We start from the raw sequence: 15,204 nt of genomic DNA on the forward strand, positions 1-15,204 counted from the left end.
GATTTCAATTCGATGCATCGTTTGTATATCTTCAAATGTTAGAAATGATAAGTGTTCTCCGTTTTTCTTCCTATAATTCCCATCCGCTTTGTCAAAGTACATGGCTTGTTGCTAAAAGCAGAGTGATCAGCATCAGTTTTCCGCTTCACTTCAGCTGAACTACAGGTACATACCGTATCTCTTGCAAGTTACTTGATGTTGAAATAGACAAAAATAAACCATTGCACTTTGCTATTTGACTATCAGCTGTAGCCTGTAGACTAAACTTATATGGTGCTTGTCTACCTAGCAAAATCTCAGACTCGAAGTACTTCCCCAAGTCTTTTGATACTCAAATGTTATTGCCTATATCAAAAATACTCACAGCAACGGAAGGGGATTCCTGCTATTTCTGAGCATCTTCTATTGTACTGCTTGCGTTTTTTCAATTAATCCACATTGTATGCTCGTAAGTCGTAATGATCAAGATGCTCGGCTTGCTCCTGCTGACTGCTATCATTCTACATGATGCTGTTCAAGATAACTACTGCAGCTGTTGTTCATGAACTAAGCACTTTAACCTATTACACCCGTATCTTCTTAATCAAATTCTGTTGTTTCACATTGAAAGGGTAGGTAATAGCATATGCAGAACCATCACACCAGCAGTAAGTGCATAATCAATTTATCAAACAAGTAACTAGTTACACATACATGTTCGGTTTCAGGTATCTAGAAGTGATGAAATGTATGAAGTCGGTGAAACCATTAACCTACCAAGTGCAAATCATTATCAAATTTGGAAAAAGCCTCAACTTTACATATGCCTTGCTACAGAAAATTCTCTCCATGGGTTAATCACATAAAGACCTATTTTAGGCTAAATGCGAAGATTGTTCTCCCATTGTAGAAAACTTAAATAAAACATACCAAAGCTGTATTTCAATTGTTGACGGTGGGATGCCTGATAATCCTTTGCAAAATGACAGTCCTAGCCCTCCTAATATCTCTGCTGAACTTGTCAGCATGTTCCCCCAAATCATCAATTGTTTGCATAAACCCACTCAGCTTCTTCTTGATCTCGTCTATTACCAGAACCACAGCCTCTTCCTCTTCCCTGATAGCGAAATCCGCATTCCGCAACAACGACTCCATCTCAATTTCCAACTTATCAACAAGTACCCGGATGTTATCGAAGTCCTTGATAGCAATGTAAGTCCCAATTTGCATCGAACTGATAATCTCCCTCTCTCCTCTCACCTCATTCTCGTACTTCTTCCACAAAGAATTAAACCACTTCCCCATCGACCCCAATGGCACCGCGGCCGCCGCAGCCAGCGCCGTCACCACCGGAGGCGCTGCAACGGCCGCCGCCACCACCGAGCAAATCAAAACCGCGGCGAAAGTAACCGCAAATATCACATTGGACACTCTCCTCCACGACTTTATGGACTTCAGCTTCTTATCAAGCTTCCCCTTTTTAGTCTCCAGCTTCCGTAACATCAACATCTGCTGCTTGTGGACCGATTTAAACAGCTCGAAGAACTCGTCCGTGAACGGGTCCCCCTTGGCCTTAAAGTTCCTCAATTCCTGCACGGTTCGCGAAAAACAAGAGTTTTTCCTTTCCTCATCATTCAAGTCGCGCTCGAACTGCTGGAGCGTGACCTGAACGATGAGCTGGCTGTCTCGAGCCCGTTTGAGGCACTTCTCGAGGGAAGTGCAGAAGTCCAGGGTCAAAAGGCTGCTCTCGAAGTAGTCCTTGACCAGATCGAACAGATCCTTGTTGTTCCAAATGTCCTTTTTACAATCTAGGATTACGTTGACGACTTCTTGGTTCATTTCGAGGAGGCACTCGGTTACTTCGCGGAGGGAGTCCAAGGAGAGAGAGCGGACCTCGACGCCGACGGCGAGGGTGCTTATGACGTGGCTGGTGCGTTGCTTGAGGGTGGCGTCGAAGGATTGGAGGTCTGGGTCGAGCTGGCATGCGGCCTCGTAGGAGGTTAGATCGGGGGAGTTTGAGTTCAGGTGGGTTGTCGGGTTAGTTGAGCCGCCGCCACTGCTGCCGCTGCCGCTGCTACTACCGCCGTCTCCGCTTCTTGTTTTGCTAAATGGGCTACCCATTGGCGGAGATTGGGAGAGAGAGAGAGAGAGAGGTGTTGGGAATAGGTGGGTTTTAGCTGAAATGATAAACGGTTGACTTGGAAAAGCCCACCAGTGAGTGGAGGAAACAGTGTGGAGGAAAAGAATGACGGGGGCTTGGTTAGGTGTGATGGAAACAGATGAGAAAATGGTGAAGTGGGTTTTGTCCGGAAAGGACAAATCTTAAACCAATTAATTAATTCAACGCAATGTGAGAGAGCAGGGGAAGGTTTTTGGTGTCGGACTGATACACGTGGTAGTTTACGATGAGTGAGAGCCTGTTCCAGAACACCTTCTTACAAAATAAGTACTTATTTTATATTTTTAAACTAAAAAATAATGCAAATGAAAAATTATTTTTTTATTTTTTTTACACCATATTAAAGATCTCAATGAGATCTTTTAAACAAGATCCATATTGCATATTTTTAAATTTTAATAAACTTATTATTTTTGAGCTTGAAATTGCCTTCTTAAAAAATAAGTTCTTATTTCGCGTTGCGGAACGGGGCCTGAGAGTGACTAGATGAAGGGAGAGAGAGGCAATAAATCTAGACCGCCCAAACAACCCACGTGGTACTTTACGTTTGGACGGTTGAAATCATACGTAACGTATGTGTGTGGCACCCGCTCAGTACTCAAAAACTTCTCAAAGTGATGCAGTTAGTTAGGCCGGGAGGAAGAAGACGAAGACGGGGAGGTGTCCAGGAAGCTGCTTCCCCCGGGTAATCACTAAATTACCCTTTGACTAGAAAAACCCTTAACCATTTTTGACCAGTCCCTCTTCGAAGCAAAAGGAGCAATCGTACAACAAACACAGTGCATCACAATTGAGTCATTCTACAATCACATTCAATGTTATTAATTTCGTACCGTATCAGCCGGTACGTACCGAATTTCAGAGAAACCGGTACCCTAACTTCTCAATACCGTTCCGGACCAAATACCGGTCATCTCGGAAAATACTGGCCGGTACCGGATAAAATATTTTTCAGAATTTTAGCAAAACGTGGGCTTAACCATATTACGTGCGCGAGGCTCAAATCCGGGATTTGCACCCCCCCTGCGCGCGAATAATCCGTGACGCGCACCCGGTTAATTAGTTTCCGAATCAGTTTTTCCAAATTGTCTTCGGCCACGGCACATTTTTTCGAGCGCGCGAAACCTCTTATTGGTTCTCATTCACAAGTTCACTAGTGTGCAAAGTCATTTAAAGTGGAAAATAGTTTTGTAACTAAGCAATATGGGACTAAAGATATTTTATGATGAATTGTATGATATGGGGGATTTTTTTGAATTATAATTATATATATTATTATATATATATTGTAGTTGCGGTAAATTCGAAACGGTACCCGGTACCTGACCGGTACCCGTACCAGTAGAAAAATCGGTACTCTGTCCGAAACAGTATTCAGAACTATGATCACATCCAACTACACACTCAAATACACACCAACACTCACAATAGAGGTAGAGCCCGCATACACTACACACCCAGTGTATGTGAGCCTCACCTTTATTGTGAGTATGAGTGTGTATTTAGGTGTGTGATTGGGTGTAGTGTTAGAAAAATTGATCACAATGAGTTCACATGTAGTCATTCTACATTCACATAAATATTTGTACAAATCCACTCATATTTAAATTAAGACCTACACACATTTTTAGTGTGTATGAAATGCACCAAAAGATATGAATATGTGTAAAATGTTTGTGTATGCGTTTGTGGTTATATATTCCAATTGATTCACATGTTAATGTAGACTGCTGTATCGTGAATTGAAAAATGTTAGAGTAATTTATTCGAGTTCAAGAATTAGACAAATTGAAGCTTTCTTTCTGTGAGAAGAGTAGACTTAAAAATTCCAACGTCTTGCCAAGCAAGCTTTCACAAAAAGTAGCTATTGATTATTATTACTCCCTCCGTCCTAATTTAATTGTCATTTTTGAGAGTTCGTGATATTTTTCAATTGATTATATCTTATAATTTATAATATTTTATGTGATTTTAAAAATATTGTAGTAGTATAGAACAAATTGAGATCTATCAAATAAGAACTATATTGGATATAAAATTCATTACCAATTTAAAGATATAACTAGTTTTTTATCCGGTTAGAATAGAACGAAGGACAGATAAATTAGGACGGATGGAATAATTTTATTTTGTCAATTGATATGAGAGATTATTACATCATGTATTCATGTATGTACAAAGTATAAATTACGGGACACTACATCCATTGTATGAGAGTCTGGGAGAGTCCACAAGATAACTAAAACCCACCAACTGAACCAACACCCACACGCAGGTGAGAAAACTCAAACTCTTAACCTCTTAATGAAATGCAAAAGTTCTAGTCAACTGAACTAGCCTCAATTGGTTAGGAGAGATAGAGTATATAATATAGATATTAGTAAAGATATGGTGCTAAATATTATAATAGTCCTGGGGTTCTCTGTGAAGTAACTTTGTACTTTAGGGGTGTTGGATCAACGCCGGTTTGTATTTTACATTGTGGAGACATGCATTCTGGGTGTTTAGATCAAGCACTCATACATATCGAATTGAGCTAATTTTTCATGGCCTCACTCGATTTTGTTTATAAAATTTTTAAACTCATTTGTGCGGGGCCAGAGTGAATCCCACGTGGCCGTCGATGGCTTCCATCGATTCCTCTAGAGTTTTCATATTTTCACTCACAAAATCCTTCCACCAAATCTATTCTTTTAAAGGGGTGTTTCTGATACTCGATCAGAGTATGGGGTGTTTGTGAAAATTTCCTTCTTTAAAAGTAGCGATATTTAAGTGATATTATTTTAAATGAATCTTCTATTGATTGAAAAAAAAAAAAAAAGTGTTGCTATTTTTTGATTTTGTATTGTTTGATTATTGCCTGAAATTCTTTTTTGTCGATGAATAGTTGAATTTGTTTTCAAAAAAGGAAGTTATCTAGTTTATATTTTTCCTCATCTCTAAGTGTGATGACCCGAAATTTTACAATGTCATAAAATAAATAAAGCAACAAACAGTGAGCCCTAATTTTTCAAAACACATACAAATGTACGAAAGGATTCAAAATGTCTAAATTCAAATACGTCTTTAATTCAACGGCCATTAAATCTGTCACGAACCTGAAACCACAAATTATGTGGAAAACATATTATTATACGACAGAAGAATAGCTTAATTAAACAATGGAATTAGGTTAATAACTGATTAATCAAACAATGGAATTGGGTTAATAACTGATTAATCATATGAGACCTCGTTCCCTGCTTATCTCAGTACCATGCTAAGCTCCACCCAATGTCTAATTATTAACCTGCATGTGGCATGGTCATAGATCAATCAAATCCGTGGCATTCAGTCTCATGATCACATTCAACCAATAAACATTAATATACTCGTAGAATTCAATAATAGAATACGGATCCAATAAAAAGCATGATATTAAAAAGAGTACAGTGAGGATAATAAAATACTCCGAAGATTTAGGTCCCGTTCCAGAACACTTTTTTAAAAAATAAATACTTATTTCACATTTTCAAACTCAAAAATAATGTAAATGAAAAATAAATTTTCAATTTTTTTTGCACCGTATTAAAGATCTCAATGAGATCTATCAAACAAGATCCATACTAATAGGAAAATAATTTGCGTAAGCACATGATTTTTAAGCTTGAAATTGCCTTCTTAAAAAATAAGTACTTATTTTCCTTTCCGTAACGGAGCCTTAGAAAATCATTGTATACTTTCGGTAGCTCAAATGAACATCACAACATTCCCACGGAGCTAAAACCAAGGGCGGAGCTAATGAGAGGGGAGCTGGCATGTGCCACCTCCTGTCCGAGAAGAGACGATACTAATTATGCATGTTATCCATCTCGAGATCTCACATAAATGATCCAAGAAGTTTATTTTGTTCAAAATAGTAAGGACTTAATTTATTAATTCTATTTTTGGTCTTTAAATCCATAGGGACCAAAACTTTGATGAATTGATTGAACCCTTCCAAGTATTCAGTTGAACTAATTTTTTTACAAGAATCTTTAGAATATTTTAAACAAAATGAATTGTTTGGATCATTTATATGAAAATCCGAGATGGATTCATGCTGAATCTGTACACTATCATTAAAAAAAGAAAAAAAAAATTGCCAAAACTATAATAGGTGATATTATGGATCTAAGAAACAATACATCAAGAGCAAACTTCATCCCTAAACAAGAGGTCAAGAAACCAAATAGGAAGGGACTCGGTCTAAAGATTATACCTAACTCCAACTAAACTCACCGCTCCAAATAGATGAAACACTGCAGAAAGTAATAAAAATACCCACACGGAGGTGATAGAAGCTCCATAAACGGGGATCAATCTCACACAGAGGACACTAAAAAGAGAACCACAAAAAATGGTAACGAAATCGGACGAAGTTTGTCATACCGAAGCAGATTTCATCCACCAACCTAGATCTCCCACTCCGGCAGGGAAAGAACGCCTCCAGCGACCACGATCTACAAAGTACTGCCTCCAAGAAATTGTCGGACAACACGCCGAAAGAGGCGGAATAGGGGCAACGAATGGTGGTTCGGGATGAAGGAGTATGAGGGAATAGGGGGAAGGAAAGAAAACCTCCGAGATCTAGGATCGGGAGATGAAAAAACTCCATGAGGGGAAGAAATCCTCCCCTCCCATCACCTATTGGGGTGTGAAACCCTGGGGTAAGGGAAGGAGGGAGATGAAGGCGATGCTTCTTTAGAGAGAGAGAGAGAGAGAGAAAAAGAGAATAGTTAGAAGATGAGTTTATTGTTGTTTTATGTTTATAAACTAGTGCTTGTCCGTACCTATGGTACTATCCACTCCAATTGGAATTAAAATTATCCTTTGAATCTTGATAGTGGCTCAAATTGATGGCATTTTTGTAATATATTTGTAAGAGTGTGAGTGTTTTCTTGAAAGAGTTGGAGAGCACACATTAACCATTGGATCAAATGAAATCTCACTCTTTTTAACAACTTGTGTTTGTATGGGACCTACACTCTTGTGTTTTATTATTTTATATAATAATATACATAGATAATTAACCTTTGAACGTTTGATTTATTTTTATATTGAAATCGATTAATATAACAACACGTGTACTTTTTTTGTGTGGGTATTACATATATTGATATTTGTGAGTGTCACCTCAGATTCTAGATTTTGTCTCCCCTGCACCATTGGCTAAATCCTTGCTAACCTCTGGATTGCATATTATGCCTCACAAGTCCTCTGACCTTGACAGAGCTCTAATTGCTATATATTCCATTTATTCATTTCGCATGCATTAAATTAAACCGCACCACAACTAGTCATTATGGATGTGATTCATAACATGCAAGTTGGTTAGCAATATGCATCATGGTGCGCCTCTGTCAAAATGGTGTGCACCCAATCTTATCACGGATTGGTTAGCAATATAGTACACCTCTTCGCTAACAAAATAAGTACTTATTTTTTTATCCAATAAGAATTCATGTTCCACTAACTTTTTTACCTTCTTATTTTGCCTTCTTATTTCTACATTCCAAAATTTGTATTATTTTTTTTATCGCTTATATCTTTCAATTTATAATTAATCTCATGATTTTTGCGAACTTTGTATAATAGAATTAATTGAGATCTATCAAATAAGATTCATATTACATATTTTTTGAAATCCATATCAAAAATGGCACACCGAATAAGTACTTATTTCTTAAAAACTCTTAATGGAACAAGAGTTCTTATTTCCCCTTCTAAAGTTGCAAAATAAGTACTCATTAAATAAGAAAACTTATCCACTTTTCCTTCTTAAAAAATAAATATTTGTTTTCAATTTTTAAACTTAAAAATAATGTATTTATAAAAATTAATTTTTAATTTTTTTTACATCATTCAAAAGACCTCGTCGAGATATATCAAACAAGATCCATGTTGCATTTTTTTTTATTTCAATAAGCTTATTATTTTTAAGCTTGAAAATAAGTTCTTAAAAAATAAGTATTTTTTTTAAACTAGAACGGGCTTCGTTGCAGAACGGGAAATAAGTCTTTATTTTTTAAGAAGACAATTTCAAACTCAAAAATAATGGGCTTATTGAAATCTAAAAATATGCAATATGAACCTTGTTTGAATTGAAAGATCTTGATGAGATCTTTTATACGGTGCAAAAAAAATTAAAAAAAAGTATTTACATTATTTTGTAGTTTAAAAATATGAAATAAATATTTATTTTTTAAGAATGTGTTCTGGAACGGGATCTGCAACAGGGACGAGAAGAATGTGATTCATGAATTGCACGGCAAACCGGCCCCATGCAACACGATGTGGCCCAAAATCAAAGTTGGTCCATCTCCATAATTTCACATGATTAAAACTACAGCTACTATCATACCGGCCGACACTAGAAAAATTACTATGAAGTTCATAAATCTGCACGCTATTTTATTTCCTACATGGGACAAATTGGGGGTTATAAAATATCATAACAGAAAAACGGGTTTTTTTTTTTTTTTTTTGGAAACTGTCAATTTCATAACATATCAAAGCCTTGCGTTAATCGCTCAAAAAGTATGGGCCGGCATTGTCGAAAATTTTACAAATTGCAAGATTAACTTGTTTACAATATGAAAAGATCACAAACGAGTTTTAATGGAGTTGAAGACTAGCCGCTCTCTCTAATAGCATTGAGAACTATTACATTGGAGCTTGATTTGAAAACTTAATTAACGACCTTCAAAATAATGTTCAAGCTTAATTTGTTTAAGTAACAAATAAATATTGAATGGCTTTTAATAAGCAAACACGAACTCAAACTCAAATAAACTGGTTCATTTCGTAGGTCTATTTCAGGCCCCTAGACATGATCCGAACGATTCAACCAGAAATTATTGTTTGTCAAAAATCGATTCTATAAAATATCGACAATTGCTTCGATCTCCATCAGCCTAAGCAATTTTCTTGCCATTTGAGCTAGAATTTCTCTCCTATTAGCTAGTCACAAAACAAGTGCAACACCCAGTAGTCTAGTCATTTTTCTCAACAGCCTCCTCAACACCCTAAATTGAAAAAACAAATCCACAAATCGGAAATCCACCGTTCTCAGATGGAATCCCAGTGTTCAGAACACGAATTTTTCGAAAGTATTTTAAATTACTGTTCGGAAACCCACAAATGAACTCCTCCCCACGAATCGGAAACCCACTGTTCGGAAATACCCCCTCTCTGAAACTGAAATTTCTCCCTCTCCGAAACTGAAAAACTCACAAATCAATCGCACAAATCAAAATCCACAAATCAAACCCCGAAACTGAAAAACCCACAAAAATCAAACCTTAAACCCATGAGTTGTTCACGATCGGAGACGCCGAAGAGATGGGCTATTCACGGTCGGAGCAGTCCTCCGATGATGATGCTGCTGTGAAAACTATATCCATCTCAAAACCAATTGGCAATAAGTGAAGAGGTCCCAAATGTTATTAAGTGATCATCCATTCCACTCCGAAGCAATGTGGGATTTTATTTCCTTAACAGCTGCAGCTGAGAGAGAGAGCTCACCTCATCCCGCAAGGGACTGGGGCCGAGGTTAAAATGGCGACTTCTTAAGAGAGGCTGCTAGGTCTGTTTTATCCCCCTTTTGTCACTATTTTGTCGAATATTTTGTTTTGGCTAAGCTGGTGGAGATGCTCTATAAGAGCATCCGCACCAATATCTTTAAATTTTGAAACAAATTAAAGAGCAAAAAACCACTTTACTCCTCTCTTTAACTTTACTCTCTTTCCCTGGTGAACCCATTGTCTTCCTCATTCTCTCTCTAAACCACTGCCCCAAAATTCCACAAATCCACCACCGCTGGTCTCCCCCTTTCTCTCTCGTCCATCTTCATCTTCGTCAATTGTTTTCTCTTCTGCAATGAGATGCAGAAAAACATCTACGGCCCCTCTTCATTGATCAAAAGATCAACCCCAAGATCGAAACCTCCGCCCCCCCCCCCCCCCCCCCCCGACCTATTGAATGGGCGGGAGGAAGGGGCCGGGGCAAGTGAACAGTTCCTCGTATCTTTCAATGAGAAACTGTAGCTCCCGCTACTCCTCACGCGATTTCCGCGAGACTGGTAAAGCTGAATTTTTGGGGTTTTTTTGGGGATTGGCTCGTTAGTGTAGAGTAGAGAGAGGGAATATTGAGAGAGACGTGGATGCTCTAAATTATTCCCTCCGTCGCATAATATTTATCCGGTCCGCAAAACGGAGGCGTAAAAATAATACAATTTTTGTAAGAAAAGTTGGAAAAAAATTCAACAATTTACTAGATCTTGACGAGTTTTTATAACTTATGAAAAAAAATTAAATTTTTTTTTGAAAGAAATACATTATTTTATAGTTCTCGTTTTGCGGACCGGACAAATATTATGGGACGGAGGGAGTACTTCTATAAATTGTAAGGTTAGGCGACAAAATGCAACACATTCCCATGTCATCTCGTTTCTATGGCTTAGTCATAACTGAAGGGCCAGTCCCGCCAACAAGTAACAATTGATACTCCACCACATGACTAGTAGGGTTCACTCTAAGCTCTACAAAAATATTTAAAAAATACTTATAAAATTTAAAATAAAATTTTATAAGATCATGTAAAAAATCAGCACTAAAAGATATTAATAGATATATTTTCTGAATTCATAGGGTCAAAACTGTTCAGTTTCATCCCTATGAATTTAGAAAGGGTGGCGATAATGCCACGAGCGTATTTTCTAGTGCCACGAATTTTGATGTTGGTTGACTGTTATGCCCTTAATGGAGAAAAGTTTGCCTCCTCGCTTGTCATCCTATCGTCTCCCATTCAAATACTTCTCTCCTCTCTCTCTCTCTCTCTCTCTCTCCAATCGCCATCACCAACACAGTAGTTTATCTCCTCCTCCCTTCTCTACCCCTACTCCACCACAAACTTGGTTTAAAATGAGCTACAGACGATCCACCGCTCCTTCCAATTTTCTTCGATTTTTGCCATCCTTCGTAACCCATGTGAAATGGTACATCTTTTAAGCCAGGACATGCAGTATCTGTCCATGAATCTAGATCATTGACAAAGAGCAATAACTATTTCAGCTATAAAACAACATGAAAGCCTCCACCCAATTTTTTCATTTTTGGTTCCCTTTCAATTGATCGGCCCCCTCATCATGTGTTAAAATAATGTAGATTTATGTAGAATTGAGTGATGGAGATGGGCCTTCTTGTTCTAAGATCAAACAACAGCTATCATCGTCAACAATCTAGAACTGTTGGGTCCTTGAAACGGGCTGGGTGAGTTTTTGTCGTTATCAAATACGGAATTTTCTAAGATCTATGGCTCCTTTTTAGATTTTCTCGACAATACTAAAGTAAATCACTACGAAGAATAGGAAGAACTGTCAGATTGGGATATGAGAGAAGAGAGGAAGGGGGAGGAGGAGGAAGAGGAAGAAATGGGTTTGTCCATGTCATTAGAGAGAAGGGAATGGAAGCTTAACCAAAAAGGAAATGATATTGGCATTTAAAAAATGCAGATACTTTAAAATCAGTGTAATTACAAAATCATTTTCTTTTGTTTTTTGAAATATCTGGATCAATTTTTAGAATACCAATATTATTTTCCACTCAAAAATGACAAAAACAAAAGAAAGAGACAACAGAAAAGGTCAAGGGCATAATTGTACTATATTGCAGAATCTGGAACTAACAATGACTTATGACATTATTAGCCACAATTCAAAAAATATACCTCTCGATATTCGTTAGAATTAATTTTTTAAAAAGCTCCATAAAAAATTATTTTAAAATTTATGAGGTTTTTTTTTTTTAAATTTTTGTAAGGTCCGGAGTAAGCCCCACTAAACATGCAATGAACTTATGCGGTACAGGTGTACTATGACTGTAGCACAGTTGAACCTAAAGAGCGGAGGAGAGCTGCTTCTTCCCCCCCCCCCCCCCCCCCCCGACACCCCACCCCCCAGCCCCACACTCCATTTCCCATTTTACCCGCTCCCCTTCCCCCTTCTCCTGTTCCTCCCACTTTTCATTAAATTTTTTTTTCTTCTTTTTTCTTCTTTATTTCCTTTTGTTTCTTTTTTGTTAGAATTTTTTTTTTAATTTTTTTTCTCTATTTCCTTTTGTTTCCTTCCACTTTGAACTTTTTTTTATTATTTTAATAATCTTTTCTATTTTCTTTATTTGTTTCTTTTCTCATTTACATCTATTCTTCTTTTTTTTTTTTAGTCTTAACAATGAATAATAAAAATAACTTGTAATGAACAATAATAAATTGAAATAAAATTTCATTTTATTATAATTGAGTACATATTGTCAAAACATGAAAATACATAAAAACACAAATTTTAATCAATATCTCCTCCAAATGCTGCTCCCGGCATGCTTATACCCATTACTTCGTACCACAATAGCAAACGTGTTTCATAACTGGCAGCCCATCCTTTAGCTTCATCCGATGAATTCTCCTCCCACCATGTTGGGATGGGTGGTACAGGGTAATGAGGTTCTAAGAAAATTTGCACGAAGTGATTGTTGTGAACACGGACAATAACAATTTTCCGACGGTATTCGACTGGAACTGGAGGGGACCTCAATGGCAAATGAGTAAAACAACCGTAAACATCCTCATCAAATGTATGCAGTACAAGGTTGTACCTTGTTGCGATGACAACTCCCAAAGTCATAGCCTCCATCCAATGATTTTGTGGTGCTGTAGGCTCGAACCAATTCAGTAAAATTAGTAGATGATTTGGCCAATCATGTACTGGATAAATCACACTGTATAGATAAAAATTTTGTCGAATCTCTTCAATAAGCTCCTCTCGTACTCGACTCCAATCATTTTCACCATACCCAATTAGTGCAGCTATCGCCCTGAATCCACAATGACCATCACCAAGCACGTCAACAATATGGGAAACATAACGCTGATAAGCCTGAGGTAATCGTTGAATGTAGCGATCAGTGATGGATGAAACTATAAATTGAGTGTTGCGAGCCCTAAAACCCCTCCCACGTCTCCCTCTCCCTCTCACTCGCGATGTTGCAGTCTTTAATCCTGAAGTGGATGCTTCTGAGAAAGAAGGTATGCGACATGTACTTTGCTCATCTCTACCTGTAGGTCGACCTCTATGTTCTGTGTTGTACGATGGAGGTCGAACTGTGCTACAAGATGGATCTGCCATATCGATAATCCTGTCTATGATATGCTCTCGCATAGGTGGATCCATCCAATCTAATATCTCAACGACCTGAGATGTCCTGTCAGGTCGTGCTCCCTCTTCATTAAACTCGGTTGCGTGCATAGACAACCTAGTCCAATGAGCGTGGATACTCCATAGCAGAATTGGAGTGGAAATGGAACGATAATATGCAAGATCGTGCATGCATGGCAATCCGTGTGTGATTTTGATCGTACAGTTGCAATAGCCAACAATGTGGGGGGATACTTCTAAAGCGGTTTCTAGCTGATCATGTATGAACTCCATTGCCTCTAATGAAATGCGACACCTAACCTGATCAAAAATGTCGTCACGCAATTGTTTGTGGCGTGAAATGTTCAATGATTTCTCGAACGACTTCTTAATTTTCCCGAACTGATTTTTCAACATCTTTTCTATTTTATCAAAAGATGTTTGTAGCGATGACATAGTATCCCCCAAATATAGCTTTAGCCTCGCATGTGCAGACTCTGCCCTGTAATAGAATAATGCACTGTGTTTAAATAGGAAAGTATCAAAAAGTATTTCTTCGTGTAGTAGAGAAATGCACAAAATTTTAATTGTAAAGTCAAAAAGCTATTTTACCTTTGACTTGAATTGCTTCCGAGGTGCATACATGTATCTGTCCATGCTGAAACAAACCGCTCTTTGTACAACCTTAACCATGTTTGCCACAGGTAAGTTATGACATACGGGAACTGGCGAAAATCGTCGCACATGGCTTGCCACTTATGTTCGAAAGACGAAGGTGTAGATGAATTGATAAACGATTGCCATGACTTGATGAAGCGCTTCCATTTCGGACCAAGCACACGACTGCAGTTCTTCATGACGCACTGATTTATGTGCCAAATACACAAGATGTGACGTGCCGTAGGGAAACATGCTTCAATGGCGTTCATAAGCGCTAAATCCCGATCTGAAACAAACAACAATGGCATCGACGCCCCCTTTTGAAGCATCCAGTTTTTTAAGTTATCCAATGCCCATGTCAATGTCTCTTCTCTCTCATTACTAAGATAAGCGAACATAAGCGAGTAAGTTCGCCATGTGGATGTGATACCCACAACCTCCAATAGTGGTTTTCGATACTCATTGGTCTTGTACGTGGCATCAATGATCAGTACAGACGGAAAGTTGACAGATAGCTCTAGACTCATAGGATGAACCCAAATAATATCTGTGATTTCGTTAGTATCCGGATTTGTAAGAAATTGATGGAGGTAATGTTTCTTAAGTAATTGACGTATGACATACTGAATAGGAGTTAGACCCTCTAGTTTGACTGCTTTGTTTGAAAAAATGGTGTTATAAATGCTCTTGATTCCCGTAGTGTTTGACGGGTCTTTTTGCTTCAAAATATTAAGAATCTCACGAGGCGCAGTGCTGTTGGCCATGTCGACCACAAATTGTTTCTCTATTGGTTTTAGCCTTGACGGGTACTCGTGGCCCTCAATATGTTTTGCTATTTCATGGTTATGGACACCACTAATAACCTCTAAACCCCACCTGATACCGTATGGATGTTGTGGTATAACTCGCAGTTGAAATGGGCAATCGCATTTTCTAGTCCCAGTGTTTCTTTGCAAGGATTGCCCTTCAACATGATTCCGTGGCGGTTCGTACTTTCCTCCTCTTTCACAACCAAGAATGCATTTTGGCAATTTGCCGCCTTTTAACTTAGCAGAATTTAAAATAACTACCACAATACCATATTTTAGACCAACGCTCCGTGCCCAAGCTAACTTATCTTCTCTACTTTCAAAAATCTATATAAAAAAAACGAATATGTATAAATACAAAATTAACC

The 15,204-nt window shown here is 37.9% G+C and overlaps 2 protein-coding genes across 3 annotated transcripts in view; both read right to left on the reverse strand.

Moving 5' to 3' along the window:
• Positions 1-2,333, reverse strand: part of LOC131336674 (UPF0496 protein 1-like) — a 14,050-nt gene extending 11,717 nt beyond the window's left edge. Inside the window, exon 1 of one of the 2 annotated variants that reach the window (XR_009202904.1) lies at positions 910-2,333. Coding sequence is in view for 1 of the 2 variants with exons in the window: in XM_058372591.1 (XP_058228574.1) it covers positions 922-2,100 (1,179 nt within the window). In the remaining variant the exon portion in view is untranslated. Of the gene's footprint in view, positions 1-626 lie in introns of those variants that run through there. The other variant, XM_058372591.1, reaches the window with a different exon arrangement.
• Positions 2,334-12,518: 10,185 nt separating this feature from the next.
• On the reverse strand, positions 12,519-14,791 carry LOC131298563 (uncharacterized). Its single transcript, XM_058324044.1, has 3 exons — positions 13,980-14,791; positions 12,720-13,869; positions 12,519-12,638 (listed from the first exon to the last, which is right to left on the reverse strand). Exons 1-3 carry the CDS (start codon positions 14,789-14,791, stop codon positions 12,519-12,521), a joined length of 2,082 nt encoding a protein of 693 aa, XP_058180027.1.
• Between the last annotated feature and the right edge of the window lie 413 nt (positions 14,792-15,204).

This window comes from Rhododendron vialii, chromosome 8a (assembly GCF_030253575.1).
Source record: "Rhododendron vialii isolate Sample 1 chromosome 8a, ASM3025357v1".
Taxonomy (NCBI): Eukaryota; Viridiplantae; Streptophyta; class Magnoliopsida; order Ericales; family Ericaceae; genus Rhododendron; species Rhododendron vialii.